We start from the raw sequence: 25622 nt of genomic DNA on the forward strand, positions 1-25622 counted from the left end.
GAGGAATTGATTGGGTAGATAGTCAGAGGCTTTTCCCCAGGGCTGAAATGGTGGCCACAAGAGGACATAGGTTTAAGGTGCTGGGGAGTAGGTATAGAGGAGATGTCAGGGGTAAGTTTTTTACTCAGAGTGGTGAGTGCGTGGAATGTGCTGCCGGCAACGGTGGTGGAAGCGGATGCTATAGGGTCTTTTAAGAGACTGTTGGATAGGTACATGAAGCTGAGAAAAATAGAGGGTTATGGGTAAGCCTAGTAATTTCTAGGGTAGGGACATGTTCGGCACAGCTTTGTGGGCCGAAAGGCCTGAATTGTGCTGTAGGTTTTCTATGTTTCTATGAAAGGACAATATTCAATCACATTTGTGACTCTTTGGAAAATCATTCATAGCTTTTTGCAGCAAGACCTGGTTGATATTCAGATTAACCTGAAAAGTAGCAACATTTGCACTACCCAATTATTGGGTCATTATCACCTCCCCTTGGCATTTACTGGAATTACCATCATTGAATTCTCCACCACCAATATCCTGATGAGTAGTGGGTCACTGAGAAGAAGGGGTGGTGGGGTCACCTTTGAAGAGATATCTAATTGGACTGACGTAAATGTCAAAAGGGGAAATGAGAAGATGAATATTGTGCTGTGAGTGACAAATTTCATATTCCACCAAGACAATTCCATCATTCCAAAGGCATATCAGGAGTGTGACAGAATGTTTGCCAGTTACCTGGGTGAGTCAAGCTCCAACAATACTCAAACATTTCCACATCATCCACCTTTAATCTTCACTCCCTCTGTTGCTGCATATACACCATACGCACGATACACTGTAGCAACTTTCAAAAGCAGCTTTCACTTTTATCTCTAAGCCACCACCTCAGGCCACACACATGAGAAGACCACCTCATTTAGGTTTCTGTTCAAGTCGCACAGCTTCTTGATCTGGAAATATATTGCTGTTATTCTATTATTGTGGGGGGAAAAAATAATCACACAATTCCGTACTCAACAGGATCTTTGCCACAATTGGTGCAGTGGTTCAAAAAACAGCACAATGCCATCTTATGGGTAATAAATGCCAGTGGTGCCTATGTCATGTGTATGAATAAAAAATCTGAATCTTAAGGGATGAGCATTTTTCTTCATTTAATATGCTAAAGCCATGGGTTCTATTACTGGACAACAGCAGCATTTTAACTAACTGTACCAACTGAAGGTGACGAATGCAAGTGCACTTGAAGGCTGGGAAATTTTTTTGCTTTGCCAAATTAATGGAGGATTCTATGACGTGAGTAACAAAGACTATTCACTTGACACATAAAGCAGGCATTGTTTGTAAGAAGAGCTGAATGTTGATGTGTTGGAACTCAGGCACTTTTTCTCTGAATTGTTTAATTGTGTTGTTGGTCATAAGAGCATTTTTATGCACGCCAGGGCTGTGTATGGAATGTAACAAAGGGCACAGCAACGATCAGATTTGTATTAACACAAGATTTACTTTATTGTATATAATTTTTATTTCATGATATACTAGTTGCTGTATCTCCAAAGTGGGGGAAAAAAATGAATATTCTCAAAAAAGTGAAACAGTAAGATGGAAAAAAAACATACATTGCTGATGTATGTTCTTTAGGATTCATTAAACAGCATTTACAGCAGGGTACATTGACAGCATGATTGCTCACATTGTATATTTTTTTATTACTTCAAGGTTTGGTGAGAAGATTAACCCAAATCAGACATTGAGTACATCAATAGCTAACCTTGGGTTTTTGAGGGAATGCTGGATAGAGTTTTGATTCTTGTATATCAGGAAGAGCTTTCATTTGAGTTTGATATTTGTCTTTTGTGAGTTATGTGACCGGTGAGGTGAACTGGGCCTTGGCTCTGAAAGGGGATACTTTTCTGTTCGAAGTAGAAGCTACATCAAATACTTGGATTGGAATCTGACTCGTAGCTGCATTTCTTGTGGGGGCATATTTCCATTTTTGTTCAAATCTGCCTGGGATAGCACATGTAGATTCCCAGTGACTCACTGACGAACATTTTTTTCACTTTCCCTGCTCAAATAAATGGAAGTAGAACTTTAAGACAAAAGAGTACTTGGGTCAGGGTGGGGTGGTGGTGGGGAATTACTTCACTATTTATAAATGGCTATGGTAATCCCCACTCAAGTTCCCTGCAGTGGCAAGGAATATTTTAACTGGGCTGTAGTTAGTTTTATCTTAATAGAGAACAACTATTCTGGCATAAAATCCAAATTTTGTCTTGATCTTACACCAAATAGAATTTCCTCCACATAATGGCTGCTCTGAACAGTTTAAATAACATTTCAGAGAAAAATGCTGCTCAGTAAAGCTGACTCCAATCACAGGTATATTTGTAATAAATGAGATCTACCAAAAGTGCTTAATTATTGACAAATTATTTAAAAGATACATTATGTAAGGGGTGGCTTTTGTTATCACTTTTTTCTGATTTAATAGCTGCAAACTCTGACGGTGGCATCATTAATCCTCAGTTGGGTGGTGACGACAATGAATAGTAGTGATTTGAATACCCTGCAAAGGATTGTTTTTGGTGATATTACTCACGTAAGCGGCAGATGCACTCATGAGCTTTACCAATAATGACATTTTGCCATCCTGAATTTATAAATATAAAGGATTGACTTAAAGCTCTTCTAAGCTTTTATTTTAAACAATAACAGAACCTTTTCATTCGGCTTGTTAAAAAAAAGGTGAAGTTGTTTGCTCAGCTACAAACCAACCACTAGTTTCAGTAATTGATAAATGGTGTGGACAAGTGAACATAACAAGAATTTAGACAAACAAAAGCTTTGAAGATTAGATCTTGCTTGGATATTTTTAAAGCCAAATTCGAGTGAAGATAAAACAGTGCAGTGTGCCTAGATATACTGGCCTATTTAATACATATGCCAAGAGAGCTAGACGATGCAGCAAAGGATGGCAGTTCATTTAAGCTCTCTCTACTGGTCTGGCACAATGATACATTGAACAATTCAAAGATTTGTGAAGTTCTGTATCTTTGTTCAATTAATTTATTTGGTGATGGGTGCTAGCAATATCTCTCCATAGTATGTTGCAAAGTAATCTTTTGGACAGAAGACTTCTTTGGGCCATGACATTCTAATGATGATCTTAATCATCTCCATTGGGATCCATTTTGGTCACGTGCCAATTTTATGAAATATGGTGCACGTTATTCCTTGAATAGAATTTGTCACTATTTACTTTCTTTGAGTGCCACTTTTCCCTCTGAGATACTCCAATGATGTGTCTTTTTAGTACACAAGGAAAGCATTTGAGATCCCTGCTGCCTTTTTGCTAGAGCAATCCAAAATTAATCTTAATGACCTGATCTCTCCACTTGTTTCTCTTTCAATTCAAATCTTTATGCAGTTTAATCATGAAAGATGTAATGATCTCTGTGTCAACTGCTTAAGCATTCCATACACCAACAGCTCTATGCAAAAATATTTCCAGCGTCATCTTGTCACTAATTTAGTAATGGTTTAAATTGAGACCCTTTGTTGTTGACTCAAAAACCATACCTGAAAAAAAACCTTTTTCACACTTCCAAGATTCTCCGTAATTATAAAACCCTCATTAAGTATTCTAAAAGCCTTTTATTTCCTAGGAAATAACTGTCAATGGGGTTTCCTGTTTCTGACATTTTTTTAAATTGGTGCTCAGTGTGTTCAATTTGTTGTAGCTACATTGCAGAAGAGATATTAAGACCAATGTGAATAAATGTACCATTACATATTTAGCTCCTGGATTTTGTTTACTTAAAACAATAGTCTACCAATATTTTATTGTTTTTTTTTGGATTGCTGTAGTCCTTTTTGTTTGGTAATTATGTATTGAAATTTCTGTTCACCCACTTCCTTAAACACAGGATTGCCCAGTTTGTCCATCAGAGTGACTGAAGATTTTTACCCCCATTACTGCATTACAACCCCACTTTCATTGGTACTAATCCCAGCCTTCCCAATTTTACTCTGCTGCATGCTGTCTGCTGGGTTATACATCCTACAATTTTTGAAAAGGTAAATTAAATAAAAAAAGTGCTGTTAAAGGCGTATAAAACAAAACCCTGTAAACACATGTGGTTTTCAAGAAGAAATGGATGGAGTTATAGAAATTGATTTCAAAAACAATTGTCAGAATCCCATGATTTTATGTCAGTTATTATATCATATCAAAACATTTGTTAGTTACATGGTTATAATTGTCTCCAGCTCCCCAGATTCAATGCCACAAGTAGTCTTGTATGAGACAAGTTGCCCATTGCTGCTCTTCACAGACATTTCCTTTTTCTTTAATTGGTAAGGTTTTATGATATTAACATTTAAGATCCCCAAATATTGGAGCTTCTTATTCTCCTTCAGATGTTCATCAATAATCCATTGCAGATGACACTTGATCTGTGATATAAACCCAGATCCATTTTATGTTATTAACTGCAGATAAATTAGCCCAAACATGCAGTGAAAAAGTTACAGGAATGAATCCTTCAGAGTGGTGCTATTATAGGTCAACAAGAGAGGGTGTTTTGGCTCCAATTAAATGCATTGGCACATTCAGCTTTGTAGTATTGGAGTATATATGTACCTTCTAAAAATGTGTGTTCCATCTGGTAGGACTTTTGATACATTGTATTAGCCACTGCTGTTGTCTCCATCATTAAAGGATATTTTGTTAATAGGTCCATCCCTGCTACAAAATGAATAGTAGAACAAAAAAAAACAACATTGGTGATGAGCTTGGGATGCTGGCTGTAAGAAGTAGCTGGGAAATAATTAAGTGCGAGGTGACAGAGAACAGGGCTCTTCAGTTAAAACCATGATGATGACGGGCAGTTATTTGGATATATCGCCGAGGTCAAAAAAAATACAGGAAGTCCAGTACATGGAACAAGTGGAAATGTTACTGAGAGCAAATGATGTGGTTGAGGTTCTGGGTGAGGGGACCAGGCAGAGCAGAATAATGAAAGGTGGTAATACACAACACACTATTGATGTTGGTGCAAGGGTCTGAGGCAAATGAGACATGGCTGAGTTTGTTGGGACCATGAGCTACAGATGAGGCCCCTTAGAACAACATTGTAACCAAGCATTTTCAGAGGTTTTTGAAAGCTACAAGTTTGGCACATGCAGTCAAGAGCTAAGCAAAGTTATTATTGTCCAGCTTTAATCACAATGTATGAAATAACCTTAAGTATGTATTCAGTATGAAGTCTGGCATACTGTTCTCAAAGGTGAAATATGAATTCATTGTTTATTAATACTCATTGAGCCAGGCTCCGTATGGTGGAACATTTTAACAAAGTAAGCATTCTGGTAAACAAGACAGCATCAGAAAAATGCTGTGGTAGAATAGTGTGTGTAGTTTTCAGAATACTCTAGACTGGAATATATTTGCTGGCTCAATGAAGCACACTGTTCAAAAAGCATTTGTTAAATAAAGTTCTATTTATTAAGAATGGTTGTATGCGAAATAGTCCTGAAGTTTGCTCATGTTCCCCTAATTCAACACAGCTCATTAGAAGCGATTTCACCTTTGGTTGAAGTCAGGTTTCATTACATGGAGCCAATCCTGTGCTCCTCTGGGAGAAGGGGACCTGTCTTCAACCAGTCTTCTTAAAATGGCTTCTGACAGAATGGTGACTCATTAGCCATGATTTCATTAGGTGACACCATTCTCTTTGCTGTGCCTTGGAGTCTCTGTGATGTAAATTCTGACACGTAAAAGTCTATGATAACTGACTGATAAAGATATGTTTGATTAAAGACTAATGGCAACCGAGTACCATACATCAGACAGGAATGTTGATGCAGCTCCTTCGATTTCTGCTAAACCTTTATAATTATAATTTTCTTTTTAACAAGCGCATTCCATCAAAACAACTGAGTTTTGAGCTCTTGAATTTTTAAATTGGATGACCTATATAGAAGTATTGCTATGGTCAAAATCTCCCATGTGATACTATTTTTCAATTTGTATCCATCTCATGATTGTGTAAGTACATGCTGTGATGCATTTTTATACAATGATTTGACTGTTAGACCATGTTTAGTTAGTAGCATGTTAACCTGAGTCAAAAGGTTTGAACTCAAGTACAGTTCAGAGGCATGAGCACAAAAATCTAGATGCACATTTCAATGCTGTACTGAGGGACTGCAGTACCATCTGAGCTGTGGCTCATTAAATGATGTTTGAATTTAGTGGATGTAGAAGCTTCTATGGCTCTGTTTTGACAAAAGAGTAGGGGAGATATTCCTGTTGTGACCAATATTTGGAAATTAACTTTTCCAAAGCAGTTGATCTGGTCATTGCTGCATTGTTAGTTGTGGGAGTCATTCTCAAGTCTAGTCATTAGTGCAATTTGTACACAGTGTGTACAATTGGTACACAGCCTTGCGAATAACTTCATTTGGAGCAATTATATTAAATCAAATTTTGATAATGAACATAAATAACAGGGAAGCTTTTTTGTAACCTCAAAATATCTCAAGCAGCAAATTTCCTTGGCTGGTATTTGGTTTAAAACTTTCTTTAACCAAATCATACATTATATTTTACTTGGAATGTAAACACCAGATATTTTCTTGATTTAGAATAAGCTTAAGTAACCATTCATTTAGGTAGATCTTATATTCCTTATGATCCAGAGCAATTGTTATTTTAATATATTAAGGTAATAATATTTAAGGTAATGTTTTAATATAAAGTAATATGTTATATTTTAAAGTAAACTAAAGGAGTTTCATGGGATTGTAATGGTAAATCCTTAACTTGGTAAACCAGCCATTGCAATGACACATTATTCTAGAGGCAGACTAAATATCTTCTCTATCAGGTTGATGCTCAGTACCAAACAAGCAGATGCCATTCAGATAAAACAACTAAGCAAGTAGTTACTCTTGAATATTATAGAAAATTGGATCAGGTGCAAGATCACTCAGCCCTTCTGGTCTATCTGTCATTTAATAAGCCTGATCATTCACTTTGGTGCACTGTTACTGTCTTCTCCCCGTATCACTTGATCCTACAAATATTAAGAAACTTTTGCTGGATCAAGTATTTTGAGGATAGGACAAAAACGTGTTTGCTATTTATGTTAATTAAGAAGTTTTGATTTAATATAATTATCCCTAACTACTTTACTGCTAATAAAACATTTTTTCAAGTACAGACACAGGCGTTATTTGTGCACAGTAAGCTTGCACAAACAATAATATGGTAATGTCCAGGTCAAATGCTATGGAAAATGGGAATGGCCAGGATACCAGGAATATCTCCCCTGTTCATCTGTCAAAACAGGACTATGGCAGCTTCTACAATCAACTCGGAGCTCAGACCTCAGTTTAGCAAGTTTTTCTATCTCCTGTCTTCATTATTTTTGATGACTTAACTTCCACTGCCTTCTATGATAGAGAATGCCACAGATTCGCTGCCCTCTGAAATCTCCAGATTTTATTTCTGAGTGATGTACCTCATATTCTGTGGTCCCAGTTCTGGACCAGAGATAGAGAACATCTTCCCTGTATCCAGTCTGCCTAATCCTGTTAGACTTTTGTTTCTATGAGACTCCCTTTTATTTTGTCTTGAGATAATAAAGATGCCACTGACTTACTGTTCTTTAATTTCACCAAGTTTGCATCAACAAAGTCCAGCAAAATTCTCCACTAACTAGACAGATAGCATGAAAGAAGATGATTGTGGTTATTGGGAGTCAATCATTTTGCCCCAAGGACATCCCTGCAGGACTTCTTCAGGCAGTGTCATCAGCCCAAACATCTTCAGCTATTTCATTAATGACCTTTCTTCTATCATTAAGCAAGGAGCGGGAGTGTAAGCTGATGAGTACATGCTGTTCAATTCTATTCACAACTCCTTAGAAAGTGAGGTAGTCCATGCCTGAATGCAGGAAGATCCAGGCCACATTTGGGCTTGGACTAATAATGACAAATAACATTTGTGCCACACAAGTTCCAGGCATGGTGCCTGATCCGATGAGTGTTCCCAGAATTTTCTGAATTTATTTCAGATTTCTAGCATCTGCAGTTTTTTTTTATCATTTTGAATTTGGTTTCTGAACAGATGATTTTTCATTTTAAGAAATGCATATTGTGCCCAAGGGTCATTGACCACCATCCCTTCTATATCAGACCACCATAGCCTTGTTACTTCCGGGTTATGTTCAGTTGGATGACCCATATCTGTAATACAAAGTACATGGCTCAAGTTTGCTCAGTTCAATTTTTAACTTGTGGGAAGTGGCAATGACCAGTCCTCCTCTTATAATATATCTAGGTATTCAGTAGAATTCCTGATGAATGAATATCCCCTAATGTCATGCACAAGTATTAGGAAGAGCTTGTTTAATATTCTGTCTAGTACTTTTCCTTCCCCTGATACCCAATTTTTCAAATGGCTGGGATCAGTGCAATCAGCTAATTCATCTCCTCCCATGACCTCCCATTCCATGATTCTGTGGTATCATCTGCCTTGCAGACAGCTTTGATATAGCATCTTACATTTTATTGGAAAGGATATTCATGAAGCCATTACTCCTAAGTCTATTTAGATCATAGTGTGCACTTTAATAAAATTGTAGTGATGCTTGTTTTAAACAGATGGCTCTTGGGGTTCTACGATGCATATACTGGTGATTGTTTTGCCTTATTTGGTCTAATAGTCTTAAATAACTTTCTTCTACGGAAACCATTTAATGTATTTTTTTTATTGATTCTTTAAGTGTTTATGAACATTCTTCATCTATGACTGATATGGACTGGTGGCAATAGATAAGCTGTTGCAAAAATGCTTTCTTTGTAAATGTGTGTGTCTATCTTGTGCTGAACTGCGTGCAGGGATGTGATTCACTTGCCAGCTGAAACTAATTGATTCTAAATGGATCTGAGGATGAAATCTGTATGTGTTAATACATAAATTTACTCCAAACTTATCTCAACATAACATTAAATTGATTTAATGAAATATTAAATACTCTTTTGTATTTATAAACATTCCCATAAAATGTAACTGTTAAACAAAAAACATTCTTAAGTTTCAGATTGGATTTTTAGTTTCTGAATTGTTTCAAGATTTGCAATATATCAGACATCTGTCACATATGAATGCAAAAATTGCACAATTTTACTTGGTGAGATTTACTTAGGAAATATTAATATTTCATACATTAAAAATAATACTTAAGGTATAATACTTGTTTTAAAAAGTTCCATTTTTCAAAGCATTTTTCAGATAGGCCTGACTAAAATTTTCAGCTGCAGTAAAAAAACTAGTACGAATGAAAAGAGCTAGATACAGTAAATAGTACCCTTGCCCATTCTTATTGTGTGAAAACATTTCAATTAATTCAATTGAAAAGTTCCAGTAGGTAAACTCCAAATCTGGTTTTAGTTTGGTGGCAGATATAGATCTTATATGATTTGACCATAGTTAGACAACTATATTTTATAATCATCTGTGCTTCAATAACAGGAAAATACTTAAAGAAATTCAGATCTGCTTTCCTTAATTGTACAATTACTGCACCCTTCAAGTAACTGTTGTTATTTTATACCTTTTAAAGTAGTTGGCATTTTCTGTGTAATGGCCGTTTGAATAAGACCCTGGTGTGCTGTCTGGTAAATACCTTAGCTTCAGATGATACAGAGATGTTGTGATCTTAGATAAGATTGACATACAGCAGTTATGTTTATAATCCATCAAGTAGACTCCCCATAAGCCTGAAGATTTTGGCTGATTTAACTGTTAGTTTCCATTGGCTATCCAAGGCAAGTCTGCATAGCCCTGCTGATTACTGGACTGTGCTCAGTCTATTTTTATCCCTTACTAAATGTGACAGGGTGAAAAAGGACTGCCTTTCTCTTTTAGCAGCAACGCATTCTACTAGCAATGAATTCTGGGTGCAATCAACTGGCTGCAGCTCGATGGGAAGCCTTTTCCTTTATTAGGTAAAAGCCATACACCGTTGAGTTTTCCTTGAAGCAGATTCTGACAGGATTTATCGCAAGGAAGATGTTGGTCGACAGCAGGGAGGCCTAGGATCCAGCAGGCCCGATTACTGCAGTATTTCTGTTGAATTGTTTTTGCAGCATGGTGCAAGGAAAATGTGAACAAGCGCACGAGTTTGTCTTGTTGGAACATTAACCAAGAATCCCAGAAGATTATTGTTAGTTACATTCTGAAAAGCAGAAGAAGATTATTTTTATTAGGAGAACAATAAACAGAGAAATAACCAAAAGATGGAGCGACAATTTGAATAGCTTTTAGTTATGGATAAATTGAAATAATTCTACTAACACATGTAAACTCAAGCCCTCATGAGAACTCTGTGGAATTTGAACTGCTGCAGCATGTCTGTGAACAGTGATGGGATAAATACGATCTTCAGGAATGTGACAGCTGTAGATCTGGTGGCCAATTATAAAAAGGTAAATCTAAAGTAATATGATGTTAGCATTTGGCTCTTGTGACAATTGAGTCAAGTTGTGGAACTTTAATTTGTGGGAATTGCTATATACTGACTCTAAATTTTTCACTTAATTGACGATTAAATGGGCACAACTGTAATTCTTTAAAATTTTCAATTGATTAACTTAAAATTATTTTCATAACTTTTACAATGGTTTTACCACAATTTTTAGGCAGCAAGCTTTGTGTTTTTCCAATTAACTAATAAAACCAATTGTTCATTATAGAACCAGTTAGAAATCTCCATAAAAATACATGAAATGTGACTTTTTGACTCTTTTCACCATTTCGTTACCCCCACTCCACCTTTCCATGACTGATCTACTTCTCTGATACAATAAGGTTTCATAAGCTGTGATGTTTGGAAAACCAGTGAGGGGATGCATTCATATGATCTGGTGAAAGTGGTAGTGTTAAAATCATTACCATTGATTTAATTTTCTTGTGATAATAGAGACAAGCACTTCACTGTGCAAGAAGTATAAATGTGCATTCTGCAACAGACAGAAGTTAATATATTTTCACCTCCAGATTTTAAGTATTAAAATGTGACTGTATTCATAAGAAAGCCTCTTGAAAGGCAAATTAAGTTGTTGAGGGTATAAGCAAAAGTCATATCCTTTCTGTTTATTCTGGGAATGTGGGCCACACTGTATGTATTGCTAATGGCTAGTTGCCCTGTGGGCAAGAGGATTTATTTATGTTATATATGAATGAATTTGCATGTGGATACAGTCATCGTGGAGTTACAGTCCGTTGCCTTATGAACACCAGTGCATAGCTGGATTTTACAGCGGACTGGCAGGTTCCATCAGAATCCAGAAATTGCCAAATATATTGAATTCAATTTCATAATTTCCAGTAGTAGTAATCAGTAGATATTAGCAGCAGGATGGAAGTGGTTACACTGCTATGAATGGTAGATATCTGTTTGTAATCTTAAGAAATTGCAAATCAATTTCCTGTGCAGAATATGATAAATAAAAGATAAATTTAGCATTTCATTTTAGATAAGGGAGGGGAATACAAATTGAAAAACAAAAGCTGCAGATGGTGGAAATCTGAAATAAAAATATGCTGGAAATCCTCAGCAGGTAAGGCAGCATTCGTAGAGAGGTAATGTTTCAGGTCAATGACCTTTTCAACAGATACTCAAAGCAAAGTTTAACATAGTATGCTGAATAGTTGATAAAATTAAGTGAAAGTACAAAGCATGTTGTTATAAAACGGCACAACGTGGTGGGCCGAAGGGCCTGTTTTGTGCTGTATGGTATGGTTCTATGGTAAAACATTGACAGGACAATCGCGATTTCATCAGGCCTAGAGAACAGCTGGGAAAGTTTGCCAGCAACAGCAATCTTTCTGTTGACACTCTATCATATAACCTTTAATTGGATTCTCAATTCTGCCAGGTAATCATTTATTCCACTTTTTCGAAGTGAGGATTGTATTCTGAAAATAAGAGCCAATTCAAACATGTACAGGGTTGGAATAATTGTGCCGGCTTACTCCTTTGCTGTTTCTAGCAAATTATGATGAAAATGAACTGTTTAAAATCTTTGTCACACTGTTGTTGATCTTTCATTCCTGCATATACCTTACTGGGGACAGCATTATGTCAGCACATCAAACAATTTTTGCAATTTGTTTCCAGCTGAAATCATCGCAGAGGAGAAGTTGATTTCTGACCAAAGCTGGAAGATTTATGAGCAATGCATTTGGAAATTTTTAATGTGCAACTGAGGAGGAGCATGGAGTCAAGAATGACTTGCACCAAATCTTACCCATTTCCATTCTATTTCTTGATCATGCCTGCCCTTTTTTTTTGTTGAAGACATTTGTTGGGAATTTTTATCATGTTCCTCCTGCACCAGCATTGATTTTGGGGCTGACGCTAATTCCATTACATTACAGCTGCAAATCAAGAGAATCCCAAAGAAGTTTTTAGGAGCTGACTTTTGCCAGCAGCATTTTCTGGTGGGCTTGCGTAACTGAGCCTAGATATTGATTCCAATTGGAATATACTCTATAACAAAAGCATCTACCCTTAAATGCTGTCTAGATGTACACCTTTTCCAGCATGTCTTGATACTAGTAGGAAGAATGCTTCATGATGTTTAGCAACTAAAATAGAAAACAAATCTTCAGATATTCAGAATTTGATTGAGTTTTTGAAGAAGTAACCAAGAAGGTCGATAAGGGCAGAGTAGTGGATGTAGTCTATATGGACTTCAGTAAGGCCTTTGATGAGGTTTCGAATGGTAGGCTGCTTATGGAAAGTTAGGTCGTGTGGGATCTAGGGAGAGCTAGCTAATTGGATACACAATTGGCTTGATGGCAGGAAGCAATGGGTGATAGTGGAAGGATGTTTTTTCCGACTGAAGGCCCGTGACTAGTGGTGTTCCACAAGGGTCGTTGCTAGGCCCATTGCTAATTGTCATCTCTATCAATGATTTGGAAGAGAATGTACAAGGTACAGTTGGTAAGTTTGCAGTCAGTGAAGATGATTATCAGGAATTACAGAGGGATCTTGATCAGCTGGTAAGTGGGCCAAGGAAATGGTATTTATTTCAAATGAGTGCAAGGTGTTGCATCTTGAGAAGACAAATCAGGGTAGGACTTTCCCAGTAAATTGTAGGGCCCTGGGGAACAGAGGGACCTATGAGTACAAGTACATGGTTCCCTGAAAGGAGCGTCGCAGGTAAACAGGGTAGTGAAGAAAGCTGTTGCCAATCTGACCTTCATTAGTAAAGGTATTGAATATAGAAATTGGGATATTGTGTTGCAGTTGTATTAGATGTTAGTGAGGCCACATTTGGAATATTGTGTTCAGTTTTGGTCACCCTGCTATGGGAACAATGCCATGAAGCTGGAAAGAGTACAGGGAAGATTTACGAGGATATTGCTGGGTCTCAAGTGACTAAGTTATGGAGAAAGATTGAGCAGGCTTTATTCATTGGAGCAGAGGACAATGAGGGGTGATATTATAGAGACATATAAAATCATGAGGGGCATAGGTAGGGTGAATGTGCACAATCTTTTTTCCCAGGGTTGGGGTATCAAGAACTAGAGGACTAGGGTGAGAAGGGAGAGATTTAATATGAACCCAAGGGGTTCACTCAGAGGGTGGTCCATATATAGCAATGAGCTGCCAGATGAAGTGGTTGTTGCAGGTACATTAACAACATTTAAAAGGCACTTGGAAGGTACATGGATAGGAAAGATTCAGAGGGATATGGCCCAAATGTGGGCAAATGGGACTAGCTTAGATGGGAATCTTGTTTGGCATGGACCAGTTGGGCTGAAGGGCCTGTTTCCGCATTGTATGATTCTATGACTCTACACCCACATAGAATGTCAATAGATTATGAGGAAAAGCTGAAAAACTTCTGGGTTTAGGATCCTTCTAGATTGTAGTGTAAGACATTTTTCACCATAAACATGGGCAGTAATAGTATTTAAATTGGTAAATTGATCTATTATTGTCACATGTACCGATGTACACTGAAAAACTTGTCTTGCATACAGTCCCTACAGATCAATTCATTACAACAGTACAACACTGAGGTAGTGCAAGGTAAAACAATAACAATGCAGAATAATGTGTTACAGAGAAAGTGCAGTGCAGGCAGACAATAAGGTGCAAGGCCATAACAAGGTAGATTGTGAGGTCAAAAATTGATCTTATTGTACTATGGGACCATTCAATAGTCTTATAACAGTGGGACAGACATTTACCGCAAATTAACATGTACTTTTGAAAAATAATGAGAATTTGTGCATGAAGAATGATTATAAAATTCTAGAATTTTTTTTTGTTGAATGTATGTAAGAATTGAACTCATGGTAGGAATGCCAGGATACCTTAATATCAAAATTACTGGGCCATTAATCATGCTGCACATAAGGATCTTTCTGTCACGTTTATATGCATTACAGCAGTGACTGCATTTCAAAAGTAATTTTCCATTAGTTTAAAAGCCGCTGCTATCTTTTCCTTTCATCTTTGCCCCCCCTCTGTTGGCACTGTTGTCTCCAAGACAGAAGGCAAGGATTGAAAACCTACTCTGGAGACTTGAGCACATAATCCAGGATGACACTTCTCTGTCATATTAAGAAAGTTCCTGAATACTTAGGTCCAGAACAATTTGATTTTAAAGACAATTATGGAAATGCAGCAGTTAAATTGTTATGTAGCAAGGTCCTGCATGTGGTTGCAAAATTGGTCCAGGTAATCTGTTTGGGATGACGCTGGTTGAAGGATAAACGTTGGTCAGAGTTCTCTGGTCCTCCTCTAAAATATCGCCATAGGACATTTTTGTCCACCTGAGGGAGCAGACAGATTCCCAGTTTAACAACTCAGCTGGCACATCTAGCAGTACTGCATTCAAGTGTCAGATTAGCTTTTGTGCTCAAGTCTCTTGGGTGGAACCTGAACAGAGAGTGCTACCACTAAGCCACAGGTGACACAAGAAAATTGGTAAACAATTTTATTTTTACCTTTTATCTATCGAGGGACTATATTACTTACTCCAAGAGCAGACACATTGGTGCCATTAATCTCTGAATGCACAGGTTATATTCTAGATTTTGAGGTCAAAACTTGAATGCACAAATTAGCCTTGGCTAGGATCTCCTCAAACCAGGTTGTCTTTTGTATGTGATATTTCTGTATATGTAGCAAAAAATGTAGAACCTAATGTATCTTGTAACTCGCTATTCTGAGTTCAGCCTGAACTTGTCCAGGTGGTGAAAACCTGTTAAGGCAAACTGAGCAGCAAAACTCAAAACCTGACCAAATGCCGCACTACAATAAAAATAAATACACACCTGAGTCATCTTTATGTTTATGTGATCACTTGTTCCGTTGGTGACATTGTTGCAAAGCAGGGTTCCAGGAAAAAAGCTTCATTTGCAAAAACAGTAACTTAAGGATTTCCTTTCTAGCTAAATCTGTTTGAACACTTCAGCACTGACACAGAATTCTTCACAATATCATGGGAAGAGTATTACAGTGAAATGTCCTTCCTGATGCGTGAGGGGCAATTAAAAAAAAGCCTGTTCACATGCTGCCAATGTCTAAGCACAAATGAGTTGATGGCAACAGATAATGTGAAGCCAGTTCATCTGTGTAATTTTCTAGTATTCGAGGTGCATTGCTACTGAAGTTCTGGAAGTGCCAGGACTGAATGCCTTGCCACCAGCAATTGAATAAGGTGGTTTCTGTACAATGCTGCATCCATTTCATCAACTGATTGAAATGGCATTATAGCGATAGCAAAGCTCAGGCACACTCTGACTGCATTGTGCAGCAGCTGTTTAATTTAAATGGAAGTTAAGTGCCTAATCAGTCTACTGCACAACCTGTGTGTGGGCTTCCAGCAGCCTTGAACTCACCATTGGAGCATGCAGCATGATTCTGTGACATTATAGCTGCTGAGCATTCACTTCTGATGACATTAGGAAACAGGTGTCCTCAAAGTGAGAGGTATTAAAATGCACTACAAATATAAACTGCAGCCATTATTTAAAAAAGTATATTCAGCAATGGAAAATATCCTAAGTTATTTCATAAGAGTGTATCTGAGAAAAATTCACATTGAGTAAAAAGTCAGAGGTGATAAGATGGGTGAGTGAAGCTTGTTTTGAGACCCTCAGAAGAAAAGATGGAGATGTGAAGGTGCAGAGTTTACAGAGGAAATTCTGGAGCTAACCTGAAAGTGTAGTGAGGTGAAGAAAGGCAGCGGCTGGAAGAGTGTAGAGTGCTTAATGTTTTGGACCTAAGAAGCCTATGGAGGAGGTGGTCCACAAAGGGATTTGAACACATTAGCATTTTAAAAATGAGATGGATGTAGACTAGGAGCAGACAGTGTGAGTCACTAGACACATTTGATGGCTGTGCAAGATTTGATGCGGCTTGGGATGTGGGCAGCAGTGTACTGAATTTAAACCATTGAAATTTTCAAAAATAACCTTGTATAAAATCTCAGCTAGGTTTAGGCATCTCTTCAGTAATCTAGGAATACAATCCCCAATTTTAGGTGAGATACATCAGGTTCTATCTTTTTGTTGTGCTGATTGCATTTCAAAATTTCAAATTTATTATCACATCAGTAATAATCTATTCATGGATGTAACTCTGGCTTAATTATTTATGATGCACTTATTTGTGCACTGCCCTTGCCATGACATCAGCTGCACTTTGCAGTCAAGAACAGTTAGGTTGACATTTCTATCTTCTCCTTGATCCCTGGGCTATTGCTGCACTTTCCAATAGTATATCTGACATTTAAAATGTAGATGAACTGGATTTTCCACTAGCTTAATCTAGGCAAATTTGTTCTTTTCATCTCCCGCCAATGACTGTGCTTCAGCCTTGTTTTAATCAACATCCCTGGCTGAACCCTCTTGCTAGCATTGGGAGTGCTGAGACTTGGCAAACTGATCCCAGGCTAAATTTTTTGTTGTTAGTGAAACCATTGACTTCCACCTCTAATGTTAGCTGCAGCAACTGTATTCTTCTATCACTGTCAGCATAATCCTAATCCATGCCTTTTGAAGAGCTTTTAATTTGATTACATCAGTGGGAGGTTTAGAGAACCTGGGAACTGCTTATGATCAAGGGGATCTTATTTCTTGTTGACACAGGAGGAGGCCAATTGGCCCATCTTAACATGCCAGCCCCCAGGGAACAATCCCCATTCTGCCTCGTTTCCCTGTACTTCCACTACTTTTCCTCCTTTGTTTATGCCCATTAACCCCTCTTTGATTCATTTTCCCATTAACCATGCTAAGGGATAATATACAGGAGCAAATTAACTAACTGCATATCTTTAGAATGTGGAAGGAAATAAGAGCACCTGGAGGAAGCTCTCACTCTCGTAGAGAGAACGTGCAAACTCTGCACAGACAGCACCCAGGATAAGGTTCCTGGAGCTGTGAGACAGCAGCATGATCACCCTTATCTTTGGCAGAGATTTATGGAATTGAGGTTTTGGGTCTCAATCTATTTTAGTTGATTACTGGTAAGCATTACGTAAACTGATAAGTAAAAGGTCAAAAAGAGAGGTTTCAGCATCTTTTTAGGTAGAGGACATTTTGGATGTTGGATGATCCAGGACAACAGTGGGATCAGAACCAATAACTGAATGGGCTGAAGGGCCTGTGTTGTGCTGTATTGTTCTAAATATTTGGGAATAGAAGAGTAGTATGGGGAAATAATAGTGAAATTGACGTAAATGGATCCTTCTTTCCAAGATCTGAGAAGAGTGCAGAGGGAACAAATGGTTTCCCTTTTTTAAAATTGATTTGTTTGCATTAAGGCCAACGTTTATTGTCCAATCCAAATCGGCCCCATAAGCGGAGAGATTCATTGGGATATTTAAGAGCAATAAAGAGTAAACCACATTGATGGACCTGGATTCACACTTAGGGCAGAAAGGATGAGGAGAGCAGATTTCTTTCCTTGAAGGTCATTAGTGAAACAGGTGCGTTTTTATGACAATCCAGAAAGATTGGACTGAATTAAAAATTATACACAAAAGCTTTAAATGAGGAGAAGCTATTTATCGCTCATTCTCAGTGGTAGCTCCACAATTCTTGGTGAATTTCTAATTGTATTCTCGAATTCCAAAGAGGCGAAGTAAACAAAATTCGACAATATTCAACTTCGCATCTCCTCTTGAACTTGTACAGGGTCTTTCAGGAACCCTTCCTCTCACACCACCAGCAGCACAGGAATAGTTGTGTTCTTTGGAGTGTGTAATCTTTTCATTTACTGCAGCTGTCAATATGCATGGTAGCCTGATGTTTTATGCAATTCTATTTTGAAAGAAGAAATTGTGTGGGCTTAAATTCTTCTGCTGGAAATCTGCTTTGAACACTTGCTAGTATTGTTGTTGGTGGGGGGGGGGGTGGGGGGAAGTGCTTCTAAATTGTTTTAAGTTTGTTAATTGCAGTGGAGTTCTGAACATTTTTATTTAATTAATTATGATGGTATTTATCTGGTGAATTCCTGAGGATTAAGACTTTGTCCTCGAACATGTTTGGGGCTCTCTGGAACACGTTTTGAGGTCTTGATCTTCAGCATAAACACATGGTCTTTAAAACTGCTGTTCTTATATCATTCTTAATTTTGTTTTCATTTGAAGAAACAACATTTACTTCTGATGCAAAAGCTAATTTCAAAGTCGAATTAATTTGGTTGATTTTTATGTTGAAGGGTAGGATTCACTGATGTTTCTGAAAATGTGCTCTCCCTACTAAAATGTTATTACATTATAAATTAATATTGAATATTTCAATATAGATTTGACATTTCCAAGCAGGAATAACAGTCTGGTCACATTGCAAATGCCAAGGTGGAAGTCTTTCTCAATTTGGTCTCTTCCAAGCTATTTTCCAATGTGCACCATCATGGAGTATTAAGCTGTGATTTTGTTGAGGCAGTGGGCTCTGCTACTGGTAACCACAATTAATGCTGATTTATAGTGAAAGAACAGTCACATGATTCAGATTGTGTTCAATGCTTCTCAATCCTCAATAGAATACTTTACCTTGATATCCTGCACAACAGTCTGGCTGTGAACTGAGAAAGTTCTGCGATTTAGGCAGATGACTTTACAATGATTGATGTGTCCATGGTTTTAAATGTTCTTGCTGAAACTGGAGTATTCAATCATTGACTTTTTTTCTTTTTAACGTTCAAGCTATGAGAGTTTGTAGTTTGGAGCCTATCTATCTGAGATTCCTTTGCACCTCATTAACAAACCTATATTTTTATTATTTGCTTCAACACTCCTAGATCTGGGTAGATTTCACTGCTATCCCTACCTGTTATAATTGAAATTGTAGTATCTATTGAAATTCTAGCTGCTGAAAATACTTATTAGCATAGTTAATGAAGCATTATTGGTTTGAAAAATGCTGTGGAATATTTTCTGAATGTTATGTTGCACTTCATGGCAACTTTAATTAAGATTCACTCCCAGCTGTATGGAATTTCCAAGTTAAAGGATGTGGAATGATTGCCATTTATGGACTGGCAGCCAATTGCTCAGCTGTAGTTCCTGATTAAATCATAGATCATTAATTTAGATGCACATTGACATTTGCAAATATAGTAATTAAAATGTGATAGATCTGTCACTGGCACACTTCTCGTATGTTTAAGGTGCTGGCATTTGATTAAAATAATATGATGGTATATTGGGGTAGCAATCAGTCAGACAAAGATGGCATGTTGGATAGAGAATCATGTTACTGGATTCTCACCCATTTTGTGGCCCTGCCAGTATTCTGCAGCGATAAAATTGGAATAATATGCGACATCACCACCGATTCATTTCAAAGCCCCCAGTGTGAGCTTTCTTCTGTGAACTGTCTTCTTCCTTCTTTGTAAGCGGTTCCTCATGATCGAGAATGACTTGCTTTCACTTGGTCCTGTGAGCTCTGAGATGGCTGATGAGGCTTTTGTGGGACCTGCAGACTCTACAACAGATGGGGCAGGAGGGGATTGATGGGGGAGAAGTTTTGAGGGTGGTGCTTTCCTTTCACCAGTTATGCTGGGCTTCTGTGTGCTTCCAACATGTGGACATAAGGCTTCTGATTCCATTGCAAATACCCACTTGCTGTTTTTAGCAGCCATGTCCCAGAAATTCCCACGTCGGTGGCTAATTTACACTTTTTCAGGGAGCCTTTGAGAACATCCATGCATCTCTTTTGCTTTTCACTTAGTAATGCCATGCCATGAGATAACTCGTAATGGAGTGTCTGTTTTGGAACACTTGTGTCAGGCATGCAAAGGCTTGGCCTACCACTGGAGTCAACGACATGTAATTAGGGTCTCAATGCTGGGGAAGTTGGCTGCCAGGGTGAGGTCACTAAGTTTATTCTGCCGGTAGATTTTGGAGACATTTTACAGGGACAGTGTTGCTGCTATCTGACCAGTGCTATCTGACCAGTGCTATCTGACCAGTGCAGGGATCATTGCTGCCCATTGGAGCAAAAGCATTTTGCAAGTTTTGAGGTCTTGATCTTCAACCCTCAGATGACCAAATGGCACACTGGAGTCATGTTGAATTTTATCTCTGATGTCTGCCTTTGCTGAGAGCTAGTTCCCAAGGCATTGAATGAAGTTTACATTTTCCAGAAGCTTTTATTGTTAAAGGGTAGTGTTGTGGAATGGGGGCACAATAGGAGAGAACCTTTTGTTTTGCAGACATTAAGGGTAAGGCCCATTTTGTCTTATGCTTCAGTGAACAAGTTGACAAACACTTGTTCAACCTCTGTATACTTTCACAAGTTCTGCCTGCATGCTGCAGCTCAATGATCGAATCAGTGATACTTTTCTGTCATTGCTATTATATTTATATTCAATAGTAATTGAGTCATACAGTGGGCAAGAAAACTTGCCAATTTGATGGATTTATTTGGAGGCAAAATTAAAGAAGACCATTGTAGAATCTTTGGGGTAATTTTATAACCCTTTCGGCAAGAGGGACCAAATTGGAGCAATATCAGCAAAATGTACAGTGCCAGTTTTTATCAGTGGGTTGGGGGAGTCATTGCTCTGCCCATCGAAGATAGGCTCATCATTGAGGCCATGTGCCTCAAACTTTTAGGGCCGTTCAAAATTTAAAGCCATTGAGCCAGGTTTCCACCAAGACATCCAGCAGCTGAAAGGAAGTAAGAGTCATTATCAAGCCAATCACAGGTGTGATTTTCTCTACAGCTTGCTATTCCATGAGCTTTTTTGTGATGTAGACCTGATAGAAAAGTAGTGTTACTGAGTAGTATGATTCCCTGAGGATCATGGTATCAAGGACATCAATGATCAAATGCACAATGAAGGAAGTTTAACATTGTCCCAGACAGCTCATTTGTAAGCAGCATCAGCCCATTATCACAAGTAAGTGCTTACTTCCCTAGAATCTGCTGCAATGTCTCCATTAAAACGCATTCCACACAACTACCACTGCTTTTAATCAGAAAGCTAGATCTCTAGGTGGCTTCTTGTAGTTAATAACCATCTTCAACAGCTTTGGTAGTGCTGTACTTTGCCAAGGTTTCAATGAAACAGTGCTCTAACAAGGGGGCATTTACCCACCAGTGTCATCATTACAAGGGAAGAGACATTTTGAAGGTATGATGCAGGTATCTGAATTAAACTGGGAATTCCTGTCGTACTTTTCAGTGTGATCTCATAGACTGTAATGGATGCTGCAATCTACATAACTTTATTTTATAAAGGGTCATCCTCATGGCAACCTCAAAAGCCCATACCACAAATAAGGATTTCTAATGCTAGATAAATGGCTAAAAGATTTGATGTCCTCTAGACTACAGGAAAAAGCCACCATCTTTGCTCTATTGACTTCTTGGATGCTATTTTGCAAAACTGATAGGCACCTTCCTGTTTGGTCCCAGTTTGAAATTCCCTGGAGGATTCGATCCCACACAGATTCAATTCAGTATTGATAGGAGAACAACTAAGCATCTTTGCAAAATTCTCCCTGACATTCTTCCACCAGACCACTATAAGGGTTTCCTTGTAATTGCCTAATCCAGAAAGAACAGATATAGAGTAATGTAGTTACAGCTAATGTGCAAAGAAATCCTGTTACAGATTCAGATATTGGGATTTGATACTTTGTATTTTTTGCTTGTAGTTCTTTGGTGTTGCACTATTACTGCACAGTAGATTGCAGCATGGCAATTGTATGTGCCTTTTGACAACATTGGTTAAAGTAAATATTACAGCTTAGTTTAAGTAAGGTAAGTATGTGAGGAGTTTAACCGATTTGTGAACCAAAATTGGCACCATTACAATAACATTTTCCAAGAATTAATCAAATTACTGAAACCAATCCACAATTTGGCTATAGACATGGGGACAAGAGGGGGAGGTTATCCACTTTATGGATACTGTTGGTGAAGTGCCTAGACAAGAGATACAAACAATGGAAAAGAATTAGGAAAAGACAGGGGTGCCACAAATATTGTAGTCAATGGATAATGGACAATAATTCCATCTGATTTACTTAATGAAGTTTTCTGTCATGATCATTACCCTAAAATCCTGATGCTGGTAGCTACAAAGGCAATTGGCCGCTGTCTGGAAGGAGTTTGTAAGTTCTCCCCGTGTGTCTGTGTGGGTTTCCTCCGGGTGCTCCGGTTTCCTCCCACATTCCAAAGACGTACGGGTTAGGAAGTTGTGGGCATGCTATGTTGGCGCTGGAAGCGTGGCAACACTTGCAGGCTGCCCCCAGAACACACTATGCAAAAAATGTATTTCACTGTGTGTTTCGATGTACATGTGACTAATGAAGATACCTTAATCTTAATCTTGAAATTCTTTTCTGTTTAATTTACAGGCCCAAAAAAATGAGAGGGAATCAATCCGACAGAAGTTGGCACTTGGGAGTTTCTTTGATGATGGCCCAGGAATTTACACCAGCTGTAGCAAGAGTGGTAAACCCAGCTTGTCTTCACGGTGAGTATTGGAAACAAAGGTTTACGTCTGTAAAGTCCTTGGATATTGCTTTTTAATCATCCATACCCCATTTCAAGTTAATGATGACATTTTTGGAGAGCATTTAATCAATATTTCTCTTACCAACAGAGAACTGCAATGATGTCGAGTAAAGTACTTTGTAACCCAGTAAAACTACAATAATCCTCCATCATATTGTTCAGAAATCCCAATGTTTAGCAACTGGCTCACCCAGTTCTGTTTAAACTCACTCGTGCACATTCCCACTCTCCTTTTACTCAACATGGTCCCGTTTTCTTTAAACTCCCCGGTTTTTGATTCCCATGCTCCCTTTTAAACTCAACAAGTTTTGTTTCCTACATTCCCTTTAAGCACCGCTATTTCACTGGAAAATTTATTATACTACAGTGCAATTGATTTTCAACCACTGTTCAAAAGTTGTTGACAGTTGAAAATGTTAAAGCAAAAGATCACCTTTTGGCGATTCAAAGCCAAGATGTTGCATATGTTGGACATCTGAAAAACAGGAAATTCTAAAAATATTCTGCAGGTCAGACAGCACCTATGGCCAGAGAGAAAGATATTGTATTTCCGGTCAAATCACTTTCCAATGAAAATCTGCATCCAGAGTTACATGATTAAGGATTCTGGTCTTGTCCTGGTGAGAGGCTTAAACCCGCAACCTGCTAATTCACAAGAAAAGGTGCTATCATTGTAGCAGAACAACAATTGAAAGGTTGTAAGAGTTTATAGGATGAGGTAAATCAGGAAATGGTAAATGCATGACTTCAAGTATGGGTTTTCAGAAATCTCAATACTAGAGAGAGAACAGATTAAGAGAAGAAGCACATTGCACAATAGACTAGCAGTAGGCTATAGTAGAAGGTTGTGCAGTGGAGTTTGATTACAATACTGATGAAGCCATTGAGAGGATAATTTACTAGTGATATAATTGTATCTTCTAGAAATGAGATTCTTGACACATTGTGGGGATACCAAAATGAAGAGTCAAGATAGAGGAGACTTGGTTTTAGTATTAAGTCACCTCTAATGTATTCCATAATGGAAAACAAGATAAGATTTCTTCTACAGAATTGGGAATAGTATGTCATTAGCAGCTTGTTTTTCTTTGAAGATAAAGTAATTCTTGTAATCCAACAACCCAGACAGAAAATAAATTATCTAGTTCCTGTAAATTGCAAATGAACTAAAATTAGGATGTATCTAGAATGTTAGCGCCATTTGTTGAATTTATTAATGTGTTATGGTGTTAAAACAATAATATTAAGAAAATTATCCCTTTCAAAGCAAATCATTAAGTGCCACTGAGAAATTATAAGCTTTAATAAATGTCGATTTTCCTGTGATCATCTGATATGTCTGGTTCACCAAACTTAGAATGTAATCAGTTAAATCGGTGCCTGTACATTGATGCAATACTGACCTTGCTTTTCAAAGTCCTTAAAATACAGTTAATAAGCCCACCCCAAAAGGGTCTATTGAGTGAAAACAGTGTCCAGTTGATAATATTATACAGACCAGATTATCTTCAATTTGATTATTAATTACACTTGACTTGCACCACCAGCTAATAGGGACACCAAGGTTGTGGATGGAAAGCACATTTGATTCTAATGGTTCAGGGTGTGTGAATGTGGATTTTAGGTATCCACTCTTTTGGTCTCTGACACGCCTTTACCATTGCCCCCCGCCACCCACATTCCTTAGGATAATGGAACATGTAGACATTGGGAGAATGATATCTGATGAGAAGGAATGGGTTATTTGGACAAAATGCACAAAGTGTGGTGGTATCTTTGGAATATTGCCACAATTGCTATTGGCATTTTGAAGTCCAGGGGTGGGTGGGGGGGGGGGGAGGTTGCGGGACGGTAAGATGTGGAATTGTGAAGGGGTATTGTTGAGGTGGGGACTGAATGCAAGAGTTTGGATTGTGGTTATTTTCAGTTACGTAAAACTGGTCAAGACTGTCATGTTTTCCATAATGGGCGGTGGAGATAGGTACCCTCACAACACTTAAGTATCTAGACAATCTAATGTGTTGAAGGCATGGACCAACTGCTGGTCAATGGGATTAGTATAAATAGGTACTTGATGCTTACATGGACAAGGTGGACTGAAGGTCCCATTCCTGTGCTGTAGGACTCTGATGATGTATTAAGACTCATCTTCTGAAAATAGTTGCCTGATCCAACAGAGCAGATGGCAAGGGCCAATGGTTTAGCCTTCCTATCGTTCAGCTGAAAGAAATTATGATTCATTCGAAAGCAGTCTGACAGCAGGAATGCTGTAGAGGGATGAGTGTCATCAGCGTAAATGTGGAAATCAGTCCAATGTCTTTGGATGATACTAGCAAGCAGTACTGTGTAAATGAAAGAGTGAAGGACTCTTGAGATACAGCATTGGGAAAAGAAGTCATTGTGATGATTGCACAACCATATATGTGGTGGATGGAACCTTTTTTTATAGCTTGATAATAGATAATAATACAACTAACTGCAAGGAATGTGACCTTAATTTTACTAGATGTTGCTTATCTAATTTATTATACTGGAGTCTAATTGTTTAAGAATGGTGAAA

General features: G+C 38.0%; 1 protein-coding gene across 5 annotated transcripts in view; it reads left to right on the forward strand.

Annotated features, from left to right (window-relative positions):
* schip1 (schwannomin interacting protein 1) overlaps positions 1-25622 on the forward strand; it is a 495227-nt gene that overhangs the window by 411781 nt on the left and 57824 nt on the right. For all 5 annotated transcript variants that reach the window (XM_052018692.1, XM_052018693.1, XM_052018696.1 and 2 more), the window contains one exon: positions 22903-23021. In XM_052018692.1, the coding sequence (XP_051874652.1) occupies positions 22903-23021 (119 nt within the window). The remainder of the gene's footprint in view (positions 1-22902; positions 23022-25622) is intronic.

This window comes from Pristis pectinata, chromosome 6, assembly GCF_009764475.1.
Source record: "Pristis pectinata isolate sPriPec2 chromosome 6, sPriPec2.1.pri, whole genome shotgun sequence".
Lineage (NCBI taxonomy): Eukaryota > Metazoa > Chordata > Chondrichthyes > Rhinopristiformes > Pristidae > Pristis > Pristis pectinata.